This window comes from Nicotiana tomentosiformis, chromosome 10, assembly GCF_000390325.3.
Source record: "Nicotiana tomentosiformis chromosome 10, ASM39032v3, whole genome shotgun sequence".
Taxonomy (NCBI): domain Eukaryota; kingdom Viridiplantae; phylum Streptophyta; class Magnoliopsida; order Solanales; family Solanaceae; genus Nicotiana; species Nicotiana tomentosiformis.
Genome location: NC_090821.1, coordinates 5,058,289 through 5,072,465, shown reverse-complemented (window position 1 = coordinate 5,072,465; position 14,177 = coordinate 5,058,289). Strand labels below are relative to the sequence as shown.

General features: G+C 38.4%; 1 protein-coding gene and 2 long non-coding RNA genes across 6 annotated transcripts; 2 read left to right on the top strand and 1 right to left on the bottom strand.

Moving 5' to 3' along the window:
- Window positions 1-4,206: 4,206 nt before the first annotated feature.
- On the bottom strand, window positions 4,207-11,003 carry LOC104089016 (cellular nucleic acid-binding protein homolog). 4 transcript variants are annotated; one of them, XM_009593824.4, is made up of 5 exons: window positions 10,827-11,003; window positions 7,485-7,537; window positions 6,830-7,036; window positions 5,961-6,056; window positions 4,207-5,083 (listed from the first exon to the last, which is right to left on the bottom strand). In XM_009593824.4, the coding sequence occupies exons 3-5, from the start codon at window positions 6,952-6,954 to the stop codon at window positions 4,468-4,470; spliced, it is 837 nt and encodes a 278-aa protein (XP_009592119.1). In that variant the 5' UTR covers window positions 6,955-7,036; window positions 7,485-7,537; window positions 10,827-11,003; the 3' UTR covers window positions 4,207-4,467. The 4 variants fall into 4 exon arrangements, with proteins under 4 accessions (XP_009592119.1, XP_070043817.1, XP_009592118.1 ...); XM_070187716.1 differs by having other exon boundaries at window positions 5,961-6,053; window positions 10,827-11,001; XM_009593823.4 differs by lacking the exon at window positions 7,485-7,537.
- LOC138900612 (uncharacterized) lies at window positions 8,089-8,434 on the top strand. The gene is made up of 2 exons (XR_011411730.1): window positions 8,089-8,209; window positions 8,320-8,434. It is a non-coding gene; the product is annotated as an uncharacterized lncRNA (long non-coding RNA).
- On the top strand, window positions 9,140-9,801 carry LOC138900611 (uncharacterized). The gene is made up of 2 exons (XR_011411729.1): window positions 9,140-9,677; window positions 9,725-9,801. It is a non-coding gene; the product is annotated as an uncharacterized lncRNA (long non-coding RNA).
- Window positions 11,004-14,177: the final 3,174 nt, after the last annotated feature.

The window sequence follows — 14,177 nt, the reverse complement described above, 5'->3', positions numbered from 1 at the left end:
AGAAATCTGTAGAGAAAGGGAAGAGTGTGATAAAATCTATGAAAAGGAAGGCAGGTGTCAATGAGAAACCTGGTTCCTCCAAGAAAACCAGGGTGGGTGTGGCCAAGGATGAAGGAGGAGTAAACCTGAGACACCAGAAGGTGCTGTGGGGCAAAACAATTGCCCCTGATATTCTTGACATGACAGGGATGTGTCAACTGGTTGATATTTGTGAATTTCAACAGTGGACACATTTGTTCACTACTGAGAGCCCTAAGGTGTATGATGCGGAGGTGCGCAGTTTCTATACTGATATGTTCACTGTAAAAGATGACAACATATGCCTGAAGGTGCATGGTGTTGATTTTGTGATGGATGAGGTTGTGCTGGAAACAATTTTGGGAGTGCCTACTGGCGTCATATCATCCATTGAGGGGACTTGCTCTTCAAACTTTAGAAATGCCATTTTGAAGGTGATTCAGTACAGCATGGGGGGACGGGTACACAAGAAGGCCCTCCTTCTAGTGTACCAATTGTTGTTCGAGATGGTGAACAAGATTTTGCTCCCACGCGCAGAAAGGCATTCTATTACGTCACGAGCAGACTTGTTCCTCATAGAAGCACTGGATACCTACTCCACTATCAATCTGTCGGGTATCATGATTGAGCACATGAAGAAAATGACAGATTTTAAGGATAGTAATCATGGGCTGCCTTGCGGGTTCTTACTCACTAAGGTATTTGAGTTCTTCAAAGTGCCTTTTGGAAAGGCTACAGTGGTACTCGCAAGCAGACCTTCTCCAAGACTAACTTAGAAGAGTGTGAGTGTATCGATAAGAAAGGAGGGGTTGGCATCAATTTCACTATCTCTCAACTGATTGAAGCTCAGAACATTGCCAATGAAGAGATAAGGAAGTTGATGGCATGGAATGTCATTCTTGAGGGACAGCTTAATCAGGCCCAGGAGTCACCTAGTTCCAGCAGTTCACAAGGCGCAGAGATTACCCATCTGAACAAGGAAAATGTTGATCTCAGGAAACAGGTCGAGGACCTGAAGGAGAGGTTTCTTAATGAGTAAGTATCAGCAAATGCTCGAATGGATATCCTTGTTAGAGCCCTTGCCTCTTCATCGCTGCCTCCCTCGTCCAGTGCTCCTTAAAATCGTTCCCTTCCCAGTGTCCAGTTCAAGTTGTCTGCCATCTGTTTTGGTCCTTTTATTTTACTGTGTTCAGTGGTTGGTACTTTTTAAGTTATTTTATTTTGTGAATGACTGTGTAACAAATGGTACTATGCATGCTATACTCTTATGCTCTGTTTTTATCCATGTTTGTGCGCACACATGTGGCATGAGTTAACCATGCTAGACAAGGGGGAACAAGTTCAGGGGGAATACATGACATATTGTGGTACATCGGTTCTTTGGCTCTTGGGGGGAACTTCTATTACAAGTTTGTCATCATCAAAAAGGGAGAAATTGATAAGTTATGTGCATTGTTATGTTTTGATGATCTAACAAACTTAATGATGAGAACCAGATGGGGAACCTGTTACACATCCTCAAAGTGCTCAAGAACAACAAGTATCAAATCAGACACAAGTTCCAACAATCAGAGTCAAAGAGATGACAGGAGGAACAAATGGACATCAGTTCCCTTGCTGACTGTACCAATCAACTGTTCACAGCTGTAAAGTTGCTGTAACTATTCCTCTGCACACACTCGCAACAGTGTGACCAGTGCAGTAGCCACCTCCTAGGACATGACTTGTATCGGATATTACTTTCATCATCCAAGTGATATCACTTGTGTAATATTAACATGAAGCAAAGGGAAAACAACACACTTGCACATTCAAGAATTGATCAAGCTTTCTCTCAAGTGTGTTTCCAAATTGCAAGTGACATTCAGGGCTTCAAGAACAGAGAAACATCATAACGAAGGACCATTTTCCTACATTGAGTTATTACATGGCCCTAGTTATGTTGTACCTTTGTTAAAGTGATTTGCTTGTAATTCCTACTTAGCTTAGCTAGACGCATTGTGTGGGAAACCTTTTGTAAAATCATAAACCTCGTGTTTGTGTCCTGACTAGAGCTAGTCGAGTTGTGAGCTTTGTAATAGAGTTATTACAAAGAGGCTTGTAATAGAGTTATTACAAGTGAGTGAGGGGTTAAGGGTTTAATTCCTAGGTTACAGTAGGTTGTAATCTGAACTTGCTCGGTTATTGAAGTTGAAATCCTACGAGCATAGGTCATGGTTTTTAATCCCCGTGAGTTGGGAGTTTTCTACGTAAAACTCCAATGTGTCATTTACTTATCTCTTTGTGTGTGTTCTGTGGGAACTGATAGAGAACCCGATTCTCTATACAGTTTGGTGGACCCTAAGTTTCTATCACCCACTTTGCAAAAAAGTTTGCAAGCCTACCCACTTTACGATCAACTTCAGACTTATCGGGTCTGAAGTTAAAAAAAATTAGTCTGAAGTGCAATGCACTTAAGGCCAATTAAGTCTAAAGTGTAAAAATTGCACTTAAGATGCACTTAAGGCCAAATAAGTCTGAAGTAATAAATATTTTCATGCACTTAAGGTCGGAGAGGTCTGAAGTGAAAAAATTGCACTTCAGATGCACTTACGGTCAGATAGGTCTGAACTGAAAAAATTACACTTCAGATGCACTTAAGGCCAAATAGGTCTGAAGTGCAACCAATGGTTTCATGCACTTAAGGCCAAATAAGTGTGAAGTGAAAAAATTGCAGTTCAGATGCACTTAAGGCCAAATAGGACTGAAGTGCAACAAACGTTTTCATGTACTTAAGGCCAAATAGACCTGAAGTACAAATTGCCTAGAAATAAAAATTTATTTTTCGAATTTTAACAATCCAATATATAATTTAACACCTAAATCTACTCTAAATGAGCTCAAATTTGAAACATAACTTCCAAATATCATCAAGAACAAACTTCAATCATCAATTTGTCAAAACAATAATAAATCTAACGAACTCATTTTGCAATTAAGAAAAAGAAGAAGAAGAAACCCTAAGCAATGGTAAAAAATAAAGCGCTACAACAGCTCACTACTGTAAAACATCATAAACTACATTTAAATATGTTCACAAATACCATATAAAATCACTGTCACCCGAAGAAAAGAAGAAGAAGAAGAAGGAGGAGGAGGAGGAGGAGGATAAAAATGCCTGAAGTTGTTTAACTTTGGGTACTAGTTAAAAAAATTTTAAAAGTGGGTATGGCTTAATGGGGGCGACCAAATAAGGCACCCCGCACAATTTTTACGAAATTTCTGACTTCACTGCTGATTGAGGCCACCCTACGTTGTGTGGCTTGGTAACATCTCTATGTTTGTTGGCGTCTCCTGTAATTAATGGTCATGGTTCTGTTTCAGCAGTGGCTGATCCAATTAAGGGTTCGCGAGTTCGATGGAAATGTTGTAGTTACATGAGAGAAAAAATAAGTGTAGGTAGAAATATACATTATTGAACTCTCTCAACTAAGAATTCATGTGTCTAAATTCTAGATCCGCCGTTAAATTTCTGGAGATGGGTTGACGTTAATTCCCATGTTACATCCAGTTACAGCTCATACTTGTAGTACAAACACCTAAACTTATGCGAAAAATAATACTATTTCTTCTTAGCTTGCTTAACCAATTCGTTTCTCCGAAAACAAAAAAGGAAATAACTGTCAACAGCAACATAACCGCCTTCGCCTGAAACACTAGCAAGATAATCTCCCATAGACTGATAGAAGAGGAAGAAGAAAATTCCATTTCCCTTGTATTTTACTCTAGTCCTGGTTGCTGGTAAGTTAACTTACTGAGAGCAAAGAGTGGCAAATAAACAGAAACTGTTAATTTTTTGTTGGGTATTTAATCTTAGTCCCAAAACTCATAGCAGAAGTTCGTGCCCTAGGAATGACCACTCGAAACAGAGTATTGACAGTTAGAAGATACTACGGTAAATCGCACCAATTCGTGTCCCCAGCTATCATATTTGTAATGCTTATATTAGCAACAAGAAGCAGCTATTTTTGAGAAATTACCTCAAACAGATTCTAGCATTGACTCAACAGTGCACTCCTAGGTGAATAAGCAATAACCTCCAACAAGGTCAGACCAGCAAATCACTCAAGAGTTAATGATATCCTAACCAAAAATAACAAGCAAGAGCCTAAACCCAGGGCTGTCTGACATAAAAATTAACAGCACAAATACCAAGAAAAACCAATGCCCTCATCTTTCCATTAGCTAGCAGAATCACCAAATAAAAATGTGCCTCGCTATAGTTTACATCAATCCATGTTCTAAATAATAGTTTCATCATATCCAGTCAAAAGATATAAAGACGCAAATCAAAATAACTAGTTCCAAAATTCCGATATTCTAAAGTAAATGTCAATCCCAATTCAAAGAGGAAAGAAGAAGAAGATATCATCAATAGTCCCCCTATTGATATGGCATGTCTTTTATCCGTCAGTACCTCCTAGGAAAACGGTCCATAAACCTTCCAGAGGGGTGGTCCATAAACCTTCCCGAAGGGCGGTCCATAAACCTTCCCGAGGGGTGGTCCATAAACCTTCCAGAGGGGCACTCATAAGCTAGGTGTCCTCTTCCCCCACAGTTGTGACAGATCATCAATGGCATGCAATCTCGACTCATGTGGCCCACTTGCTGGCAGTTTCGACATACAATGTCCCTATATCCTCCTCCCCCACCAACAGGGCGAGCTCCACCACCCCTCTCTTCAAGAGCACCGGCCTTGGGGCAACCTCTCGCCATATGACCGGATATATTACATAGGTTGCACACAGGATCATTTTGACAATCACGTGCCAGGTGACCAGTCTTCCTACAATTTTTGCATGCCTTGTCATTGGTGCAGTCGACTGCAATATGGCCTTGCTTGAAGCAGTTATTGCACAGCTTCAGGTCACCAGGAGGCAGTGGAGGAGCCGCGCAGTCTCTAGCACGGTGTCCTGCCTTTCCACAAGTGTGGCAGATTCCTTCATTTGGACAATCTCCAGCCATGTGGCCTGGCTCTCGGCAATTCCAACAAAGAGATTTTGTGGTACACTCGGAAGCAATATGCCTGTTTAAGTTTTGGAGGCAAAGTCAAAATTAAAGAAGTAATAAATATAACTTGTTCTACCAACATTACTGACCCTAAATTTCGGGCACAAACATGCGTGAAAGCACTGATAGAATAGAACAACTACACCTTCTCAACAAAAGATACATGAAAGAATAAGTAATACATGTATTAGGAAAGCCAAAGAAGGAAGTCATTTTATCAAGCAACTTGTAAACACTAGCAGCATGTTGCACATACACTTCCCTTTAAGACAACACTCTTTAAGACAACACTCAAGCTCGAGTCTGGACATTGCCAGTTACCAAGTAAACTAACTTGTATTTGTTTACTGTTTAACGTTTATATTAGTGATCCTGTGTAAGCAACTACTATATACTGGCAGTTCTAATATACTTGCTAAATTTGATTGTTTGATTGTTTGGGTACTTTTAGAAGCTAAGTACTAAAAATTACATATTATTAGTATTTCATTTCAATATGTTGCTTCCTTGCGATGTGAGTGTCTTCAGTTTTCAGCAAAGCATGTTCGGTTCTGTGTACTAGGTTTCAGGATATCCCCCTTAGTTACCTGTAAGCTAAAAACTATTCAGTGTGCTGCACTTAAGTTAAGGGATATCAGGGTATCTTGCCCCTTAGTACCTATATCAAATATTAAGTTCCGTGCGTTGTATACTGGAAGAAAGTGATGCAAATAAATGGAACATGCAAACAATAAAGAATGACAATATAGCAGCGCCATTAGCAACTTCTGTGATTCAACTTTAATCTGTTGCACAACTGTTTCTCCGAGTAAGTAAATGCAATAGTAATGCTTATGCTTTCCGGTTGGACGGGAAACAAGTAGTTAATTAACACAGAATATTGTAATACTTACCCTGGGAGACCACAGTTGTGACATATGGCAACATTAGGGCACTCCCGAGCAAAATGGCCGGGGCGCTTGCAGTTCTTGCAGAGACCACTCTCACTGCTTAAAACATAAACAAGTAATAACAGAAACCATGAGAAAAAGAAGAAACCTTTCCACCAAAGAGCCAAAAATTGTACACTCCGGATGTTAGAGAGAGTCAAAGAGCAGGTAAAATAGCATACTCCAAGAAATCTGTGTATTAAAATAATTCTTTTTGTTTCCACATTCCTTCTGAACTCATTGAGGAATGTATGCAAATGAAACGTGAGGTATGAGGTCAAAATAGATAGGCTAGATTTTATTAGACTCTGGCTGCATAAGATCCATAACTTCACTAGCAAAACAAAGCAAAATAGTGCTTTAACAAAGAACAAACAATTTTTTTTTAAATGAGAAACCTCATTATTGAACAAAATCCATTTCAACTGATCAGAAAATGTAACAGTTCAAGGTATAAAAGATTTGAGCTTAATAAGTCCAGGTATTTAACATAAAAGGCACTAATCAGTAGGGATACTGATCATCCCAATTTCACACTTGAGCATTTGGGTCTTATGGAAGTCTAACATTGGACTGCCAAATCAGTTTCCAAACAGCCACGTCAAAGCGTAGTCTAATTATTAGTCTAACAATTACAGAACAGCATTACACACGCACAGGGAAATATCTTGAGCATAAGTGTAAATTCAGTTCAACACTCCAAACATGCATATCAAAACACCCATATAATAATTAGCCTCCATCCAAGTCGAACAGACCCAGATCTCTTTGCTCCCACCAACAGGTGCTAGAATGAGAATAGCTAAACATACAAATGATTAAAACCAGAGAACCTGAAACCCCGACGTGACTCCCGTCTATATGGTGCATCACGGTGGGAGAACCGTTGTGTACGGATTTTGCGATCCACTGGGCTCCTGCTTCGGCTCCTGCTTCGGCTTCTGCTGCCAGATCTCATATTCAAAACCAACACAAACAGAACCACCAATTAACGACCAGCTAAAATATCACCACTCCACCACCCAGCTGCTGCCTCCTCCCTGTCCACCACAACCACACATCCAAGACCACATCAGTCCAAATAAACCTTAACTGTACTCCTTTCTTTCATTTTAAATACCAAATTCCAACACCACTACAGAGATATTATTCAATATACAAGCATCAAAAGCTTGTTGATTCAGGAAACATCATCTCCAGCTACATCCTCCTAAATATAGAGCATATCTCTTGTGACAAACACATGCCAGCACCACCACACAATCATTAACTACTACTTGTCATACAACAGCTGACAATTGATTCCCAACTCAAAGACATATGGAGATGGTTTCCTTAGCTGACAGAAAGCTCAAATGAGTGTTGATAGAAGCAAAACCTTTTACCAGAAACAGCAAGTATTTTTGGAGTATAAACAAGTTAAGATCAATAATATGTCATGGAAATTAGAGTTGTGAAACTAAACTTTTTATTTTCTCAATAAAATACCATTATCCTTCCTTTTCTTTTATAAATCAAATGCCATTTTCCTTCTGGTCCAGCTGCAATACACAAACAACAACATGGTCACAAGAATTAAAACAGAAGCATATTTGCCACATATGGGCCCTTCAGATTGGTAATAATTACTAAAAACTTCGGTGTCCAGCCAAAACCCAGTCTCAATGAATAGCTCCTGAAATTCCTTTATTTTCCATTAACCCTAATCCCATGTGATAATGCTACTACTCTCTCCGTTTCATTTTATGTGTCTTAGTTTGACTGGGTACAAGTTTAAGAATGTAAAGACTTTTGAATCTTGTGGTCTTAAACTAAAGGTGTGTATAACATGCCAAAAATACCCTTGAATATGGCCTTAAACTTCCCGTGCCTTTCCTATAAGGGAGCATCATTGAGGGTAAAATGGGAATGCTGAAATTAAAAACGTTAAATATAGAAAGGTGAAACTCTTTTAAACATATTAAAAGGGAAAGCAAAACACATAAATTGAAACGGGTTACAAGTTTTGATCTGCTAGTCTATGCCCTTTATTTTTGGAGATTAGCACCTGATAGTGTTTGCCTTGCTCACCAGGTATCATTAAATTCAAAGGATATCAGCCCGAGTTAAGCTGATACCATTCATGGAGAGCTACTGATAGAAAGGAAATGAAACCACTACTAAAAGCAAGCATCAAGAAATTCAGCACGATTTACCATAGAGGCATCACAGAAGTTTGTGGATCCCCATTTTTTTTTTAATAACCGTGGTGTCCGGGCCAGCTTGCGCGCACCTCGACTAATTCCACGGATACCTGCCACCTCCCACCAGCAACAGGTACCAGGTAACTCTATCCACATCTTAACATATAACAGCTCATAAATCAACTATCCGCAACAGCACCATTCTCACCCACGTACTTTTCTTCTAATGATGCTATACAAAGGTTGCCACAGTTTTATAAAACTTTCCATACACCCTAGCCCTCTCACTTCAAAGAGACATCAGACAACACCTTGACTTAACATCAGCACAAGCGCATACAGAATGGAGATAGTGTAAGGCACCAGATTCCTACCCTTGGATATCTGCTGCTACCACTGCGTACATTCTTTAATAACAAAGCTCTCCGCAACTATATCTTCTCTTAACTTGAAAGGCAACTATATCTTCTCTTAACTTGAAAGGCTATCTGACTGAACCCATTGCTCTTATTCTTCTTTATTCTTTTTAAATGAGATATAGAATGGATCCATTACATCAATCATATATCGGTTTGCAGAGTTCCCTTTCTATTTCTTTTTGTTTGTTTCTGTTTTGAAAAGTTGAAGATACCGGGTCAGCACATGACCCTTTCTATTTCGGATAATTATATATATCTCACTACTTTTTTCCTTTTCTTGCCGAAGAAAAAAGTCACTCTCTCTATCTTCAATCTGATAGTCCCATTCAATTTCTAATGGTCAATTATCAGAGTGTGACTGGCAGTAAATAATTTGCTTCCCAAATATAGAAGTTAAAAATTTAGACGTACCTGAAAAAATAACACACAAACTACAAAGTTCTGCATTTCAAGTTTATTGAAACAATAATAAAATAAAACGAATACAAAACTCTTAAGCAAAATATGACTTTGTTGGACCGCAGGAAAATGTTCAATATTACTGAGTAAATACATATACTTTAACTTAAAAAGGGACTTTTCTGAATTCAGGAGGAAGCTTCATGGTACAGATTCAAGTCATGTTCCCAGCTACAAGTAGTAAGCATTTTCATCATGCAGCTAACCGATAACTTCCCAATGCATCCCCATTTACATCCTTTCCCAATCCTATCATCTTCAATATTCGTATCACAATTCCTCCTTACTCTAGTCTATCAATATCTTCACATGAATCGCACCCACAAGGTATATGATCACCATAACCCACTGGCCAATAACAACTACGCCTCAATCCTAAACAAGTTGGGATCAACACCATAACCCATTGGTCTAAAGAATTAAATATACTCTGCAATTTCATTCAACGCTCCTTCCTCGGAAAATGAAGAGCAACAGAAAAAAAAAGTTCTTTGCCTTGTGCGTATGCCAGGCCGGAGATGTTAAACAGGATTTCAGATTCAACTTCAGCCTTCACCTTTAGCTTCAAAAGTCCTCTTTTATTATTTTATCTTTTTTTGTTGGGGGGGAAGAGATAAAGAGTGGGATAAGACCGGGTATGTTGTTGTTGTTGGAGGAAGAGATAAAGACCTTCAATATATTCAGATATCTTCAATTCATTCACCAAAAAATTAATTGGAATCCATAAGCAGAATCGTAAAACAGCTCATATCCACCCACCGATGCTTCACAGTCAGAGAGCAATGATCCACGCATTAGAACACAAAATTCTCTCAGCTTCTCAATTAACCATTAGTACTTTCTACCTATTCAAAAGTAACAACGAAGTTCACTTCTTCTTGCTCCAAAAAATTTTGGACAGGAAACCACTATGTAAGACAAATCATTAGAAACCCACAAAACTGTAGAACTATTAGGAATGGATGAAGAAAATGTGGGGGGAAAGTTTGCTGCATCCAAGGGTGTAGCTTACTGATCAATGAAGTGGGAAGAGAACCGTGAGGTCTCAGGTTCAAATCCTAGCCGAAACAAAAATGATACTAGGTGATTTCCTCCCATCTTCCTAAGCCTTGGTAGACAGAATTACTCGGTACCTCCGTATGAGCTGGCCCGGACACCACTGTCGTAAAACAACAACAACAACAACCCAGTATAATCCCACTAGTGGGGTCTGAGGAGTGTAGTGTGTACATAGACCTTACCCCTACCCTGAGGTAGAGAGGCTGTTTCCGATAGACCCTCGGCTCCTTCCCTCCAAGAACTCCACCTTGCTCTTGGGGTACTCCAACTCACAACCTCCTGGTTGGAAGTGGAGGGTGTTCACTTCTTGTCGTAAAAAATGAACAATAATTCCGAATAAAGATCTACTTCCAAGTGCTAAGTATTCAAGTCAATATTTATGTCCCAACATGAACGAAAAAAATCTGAATTAAGAACCTCTCCAGCTACAATAACCAATGAAACCTAAATCAATCAACCAACTAAGCTTTAATCCCCCAACTATGAATCCTCTATATAAATTCCACTTTTTCTCGCCCATTTCATTCCAGTACTGGTAAATAACCAAAAAAAAAACTAGAAACACACAAAGACGTAACTGCCAAATGAAATTGAAAATGATGGTAAAGAACTTTAGCAGAGAAGATATAGTACAAGGTCATTCACTAAGAAGTAAAAATAAGCCCAAAATTAATTGCGTAGAAAGACGATAGATAGAGAGAAGAATGAACCTGAAACAGCGAACGCTTGTTAGTGATAGATCCGGCGCTTAGGTGTAGGTTTAGGGATGCTGCAAATAGATATAGAGAGAGAGAAATAGAGCACGAGGGCAAAGGATGAGAATTACAAGAAAGAAGCAATAGATAAGGCGAGACGGAGAAATAGGTGTTGGCTGAATACAAGTAGTGCACCCCCTAAAATTAGGTCTCATACAGGTAGAGGTGTTAGGTTCCATTATCATTTTTATGTGTTAATAATCAATGAAAAAGAATAAGACTCAAATGAACATATAATTAAGTAAATAAATAAATATTTTTTCTAATGCCTAGTTTTTAAATGACATAATCATACACCTTAATATTATTTCAGGAATAGATATTTCAAAGATTACCAATAAATTGTTATAATATGTAACGCTTCAGATCATACTAATTTTTATGATTAAGTTACTTATTTATTAAACTGATATAAATATTTGATACCAATAAGTTTTTATCGTATGCTTTGGCTGGCTTTGATGCGAGATTTGGCATTTGATTCGAAATTTTCGAAAAATGATTTGCACCCTCATCCTTTCAGGAGATACTTTTGTTTTATATTTCAATATTATGTGATAAATATGGTTATTTTAATAGGATATTTATGAACGTCCTTTGGACTCTGAAATCTGAATAGGAATTTGCCTAGTGTGCACGGTACGCACTTCTAAGATTCAATAACGATAAAATGAAGTGCCAATAATATTAGTAATACAATTTTATTAGCAAATGATTTGCTTGCGTGGCTCATAAAAGGGTATAAACCACCACAACTAGCATGGGCGGCTCAAGGCCCAACCAAACAAAGCCGAATGTTTTATTTTCTCACCATAAAATTTGAGGCCCCAAACACTATAACTTAACAGTTTTATGACTTAAAATTTCTTTTGGGAATTATTGAAATAGGTTAGAGTGAGAAACTCTCCCGTAACCTCCGTATATTCGGCTTAGGTATGAATGTGTTAAATGAGTAGTAATATTATATTTTGGACATGTGAAGTTCTATCAGTATGAGTATGGGTGGAAATAGTTATTTTAGAATCAAGACTAGGAGTGAGGTGTATAAGATTCGATAAAATCGACAAAGTTTATAAAAGGTCTGTCTTGCAGTAGGATGTAGTAAAAATGTGTGAGGAATTTGGAAAAACTCAAACACTAAAGTTGTAACCCTTTGAAATAGCTTTCCAACGATATATTGTGGAGCCCTAGCGGATCTCTGTACAAAAAGTTATGTATGTTTTACAGAGCAATGCGTAATATGCGCGCCCGGATGGTCCCGTGCGCGGCCGCGCACTTGTGGAAGTGTTACTTCCTTTTTGCGCGTTAGGTGCGCGGTTGGGCCTTCAAGTGCGCGGGAGCACACCCGGGAGGTCATTTTTAAAGCCCTACTTCGTCCCCCACACCCCAAAACACAAAAACTTGCTCTAGAAAAGGAAGCTCTCAAGAACCTACCCTCCCCCAAGGTCCCTCCACCATCCAAGGTAAGTTCTAATAGTGATTCTAAGTTGATTTCAATTCTCCAATACCTTATTAACATGGGTAAAACCTTCAAATCATTAGATATTCGATTGGAACATCGTGGTTGAGAAAGAAACCCTAGAACTCGAATTCAAGAGGATTTTGAACGTCAAAAAGGTAATATCTTCACCCTTTACTTGATTATAGTATTGGATTAATGACTATAGAATCTAGTTCATGAGATATGAGTTGATGAGTTTGATAGAAAAGCATGAACGGTTATGAATTTGGGTTGTTGGTTGTTGATTATTGATTATGGGTGTTGTTTATCTTATGGGTGATGAACAATGATATTGATTATAACAATTTGAGATTTTAGAATTTACCTAGGAGCAAGAGAATGGGTTGTTGGGTATAGAAATACCATTAATGAGGGCTATGAAGCTTTATATTCACCAAGTGTTTGATAAAATGCCTAAGTGACCAAAACATGAGTATTATTGCTAATATGGAATCCCTTTGACTTGAATTGATATAGATTAAAGTTGAAAGGGTTGGCGAATGTTGTATTATGCTCAAGAGCAGGAAGTTAAGGTATGTAAGGCTAACTCTCTATGTTTGGGAATATTAATGATTCTCCCTACATTACGTTTCTTTTACAACGTTACTAATTGTCTCAGAAATATAGTTAAGCTGAGTTCCTTGAATAGTTGTAGAACTTCTATTCTCTAGCTTCGCAACTCGTTCATGACTTTCATTCTGAAGGTTGTGAGCTCAGTGTGTAATAAATATAGACTTGGTTTGATGCCCATGAGTCTTAGTCTAGATTACTCAGCATGTAATAAACAATTGAAGTTTCAGATTTCATAATCTGTTCAAGAATACATGTCTCAGTCTAGTCCTATTTAGTATTCCAGTATCATGTAACTCAATATGATTCAGTATTTCAGTATCACATATTGCAGTATGATTTTCAGTTCCAGAATTTAAATCCCTGAATGTTGAACACATGTAATTGGGCCTAAGGCCGTAGTTTATGTTTTATGCATGTTTGGTCCCGAGGCCGCGGTTAATGCTTTATACATCTTTGGGCCTGAGGCCGCAGTTATGTATACGTATACTTAGGCCCGAGACCGCAGTTTGTGCACATATATATTGGGCCTGAGGCCGCAGTTTATTTATTCAGATAAACATGTTGTTCATCATTCAGAAGAGGGAGTATTCATATCCTTACTTACTTTGTTCAGTTATGAGTTATCAATTATCATTTCAGTTATCAGTTATCTTTGTAGTTTCAGCTTCTGCACTTATCATTTCAGTTAGTTATCTGTTCTCTATTATCAGCTCAGTTTCAGTTTCAGCATTTACAGTTCTTTCTTCCAGTTGCTTTACATACTAGTGCAATTCAAATGTACTGACGTCCCTTTTGCCTGGGGCCTGCATCTAACGATACAAGTAGTGATTTACAGGTTGACGATTCAGAGCGCTAGGATTCTCGTATCAGCTATTTGATGCGCCTTAGTTCTTTTGGGGCATTATCATTACTTTAGAGTCTTTCAGTATTTTCAGACAGTCAGTGTTTTTAGTACTTCATTAGAGGCTTCTAGACTAGAGTAACAGTTAGACAGAGTCGCAAGCTTTTCATGTTAAGCAATATTTGCTACAGATATGTTCCAGAATTATATTAGTGTTTCCGCCTTTTGATTTATATCATTCAAACTTTCAGTATATCAGCATGTGCTAGTTTATCTTCCGCATTCAGTATGTTATGATATCACATGTTGATTCAGCCAGCCAGTTAGTTTGCTTAGTCACATGTAGTCAGGCACCGGGTACCGTGTTACGTCCAGGCCTAGGTTCGGGGCA

Excerpts from the sequence above, each read along its gene's own strand:
- LOC104089016 (XM_009593824.4), bottom strand. The coding sequence starts at position 6,954 with ATGAGATCTGGCAGCAGAAGCCGAAGCAGGAGCCGAAGCAGGAGCCCA. Across the intron at positions 6,057-6,829 it reads GAGTCACGTCGGGGTTTCAG|CAGTGAGAGTGGTCTCTGCA; the intron begins GTTCTCTGGTTT and ends TTATGTTTTAAG. Across the intron at positions 5,084-5,960 it reads CACAACTGTGGTCTCCCAGG|GCATATTGCTTCCGAGTGTA; the intron begins GTAAGTATTACA and ends AAACTTAAACAG.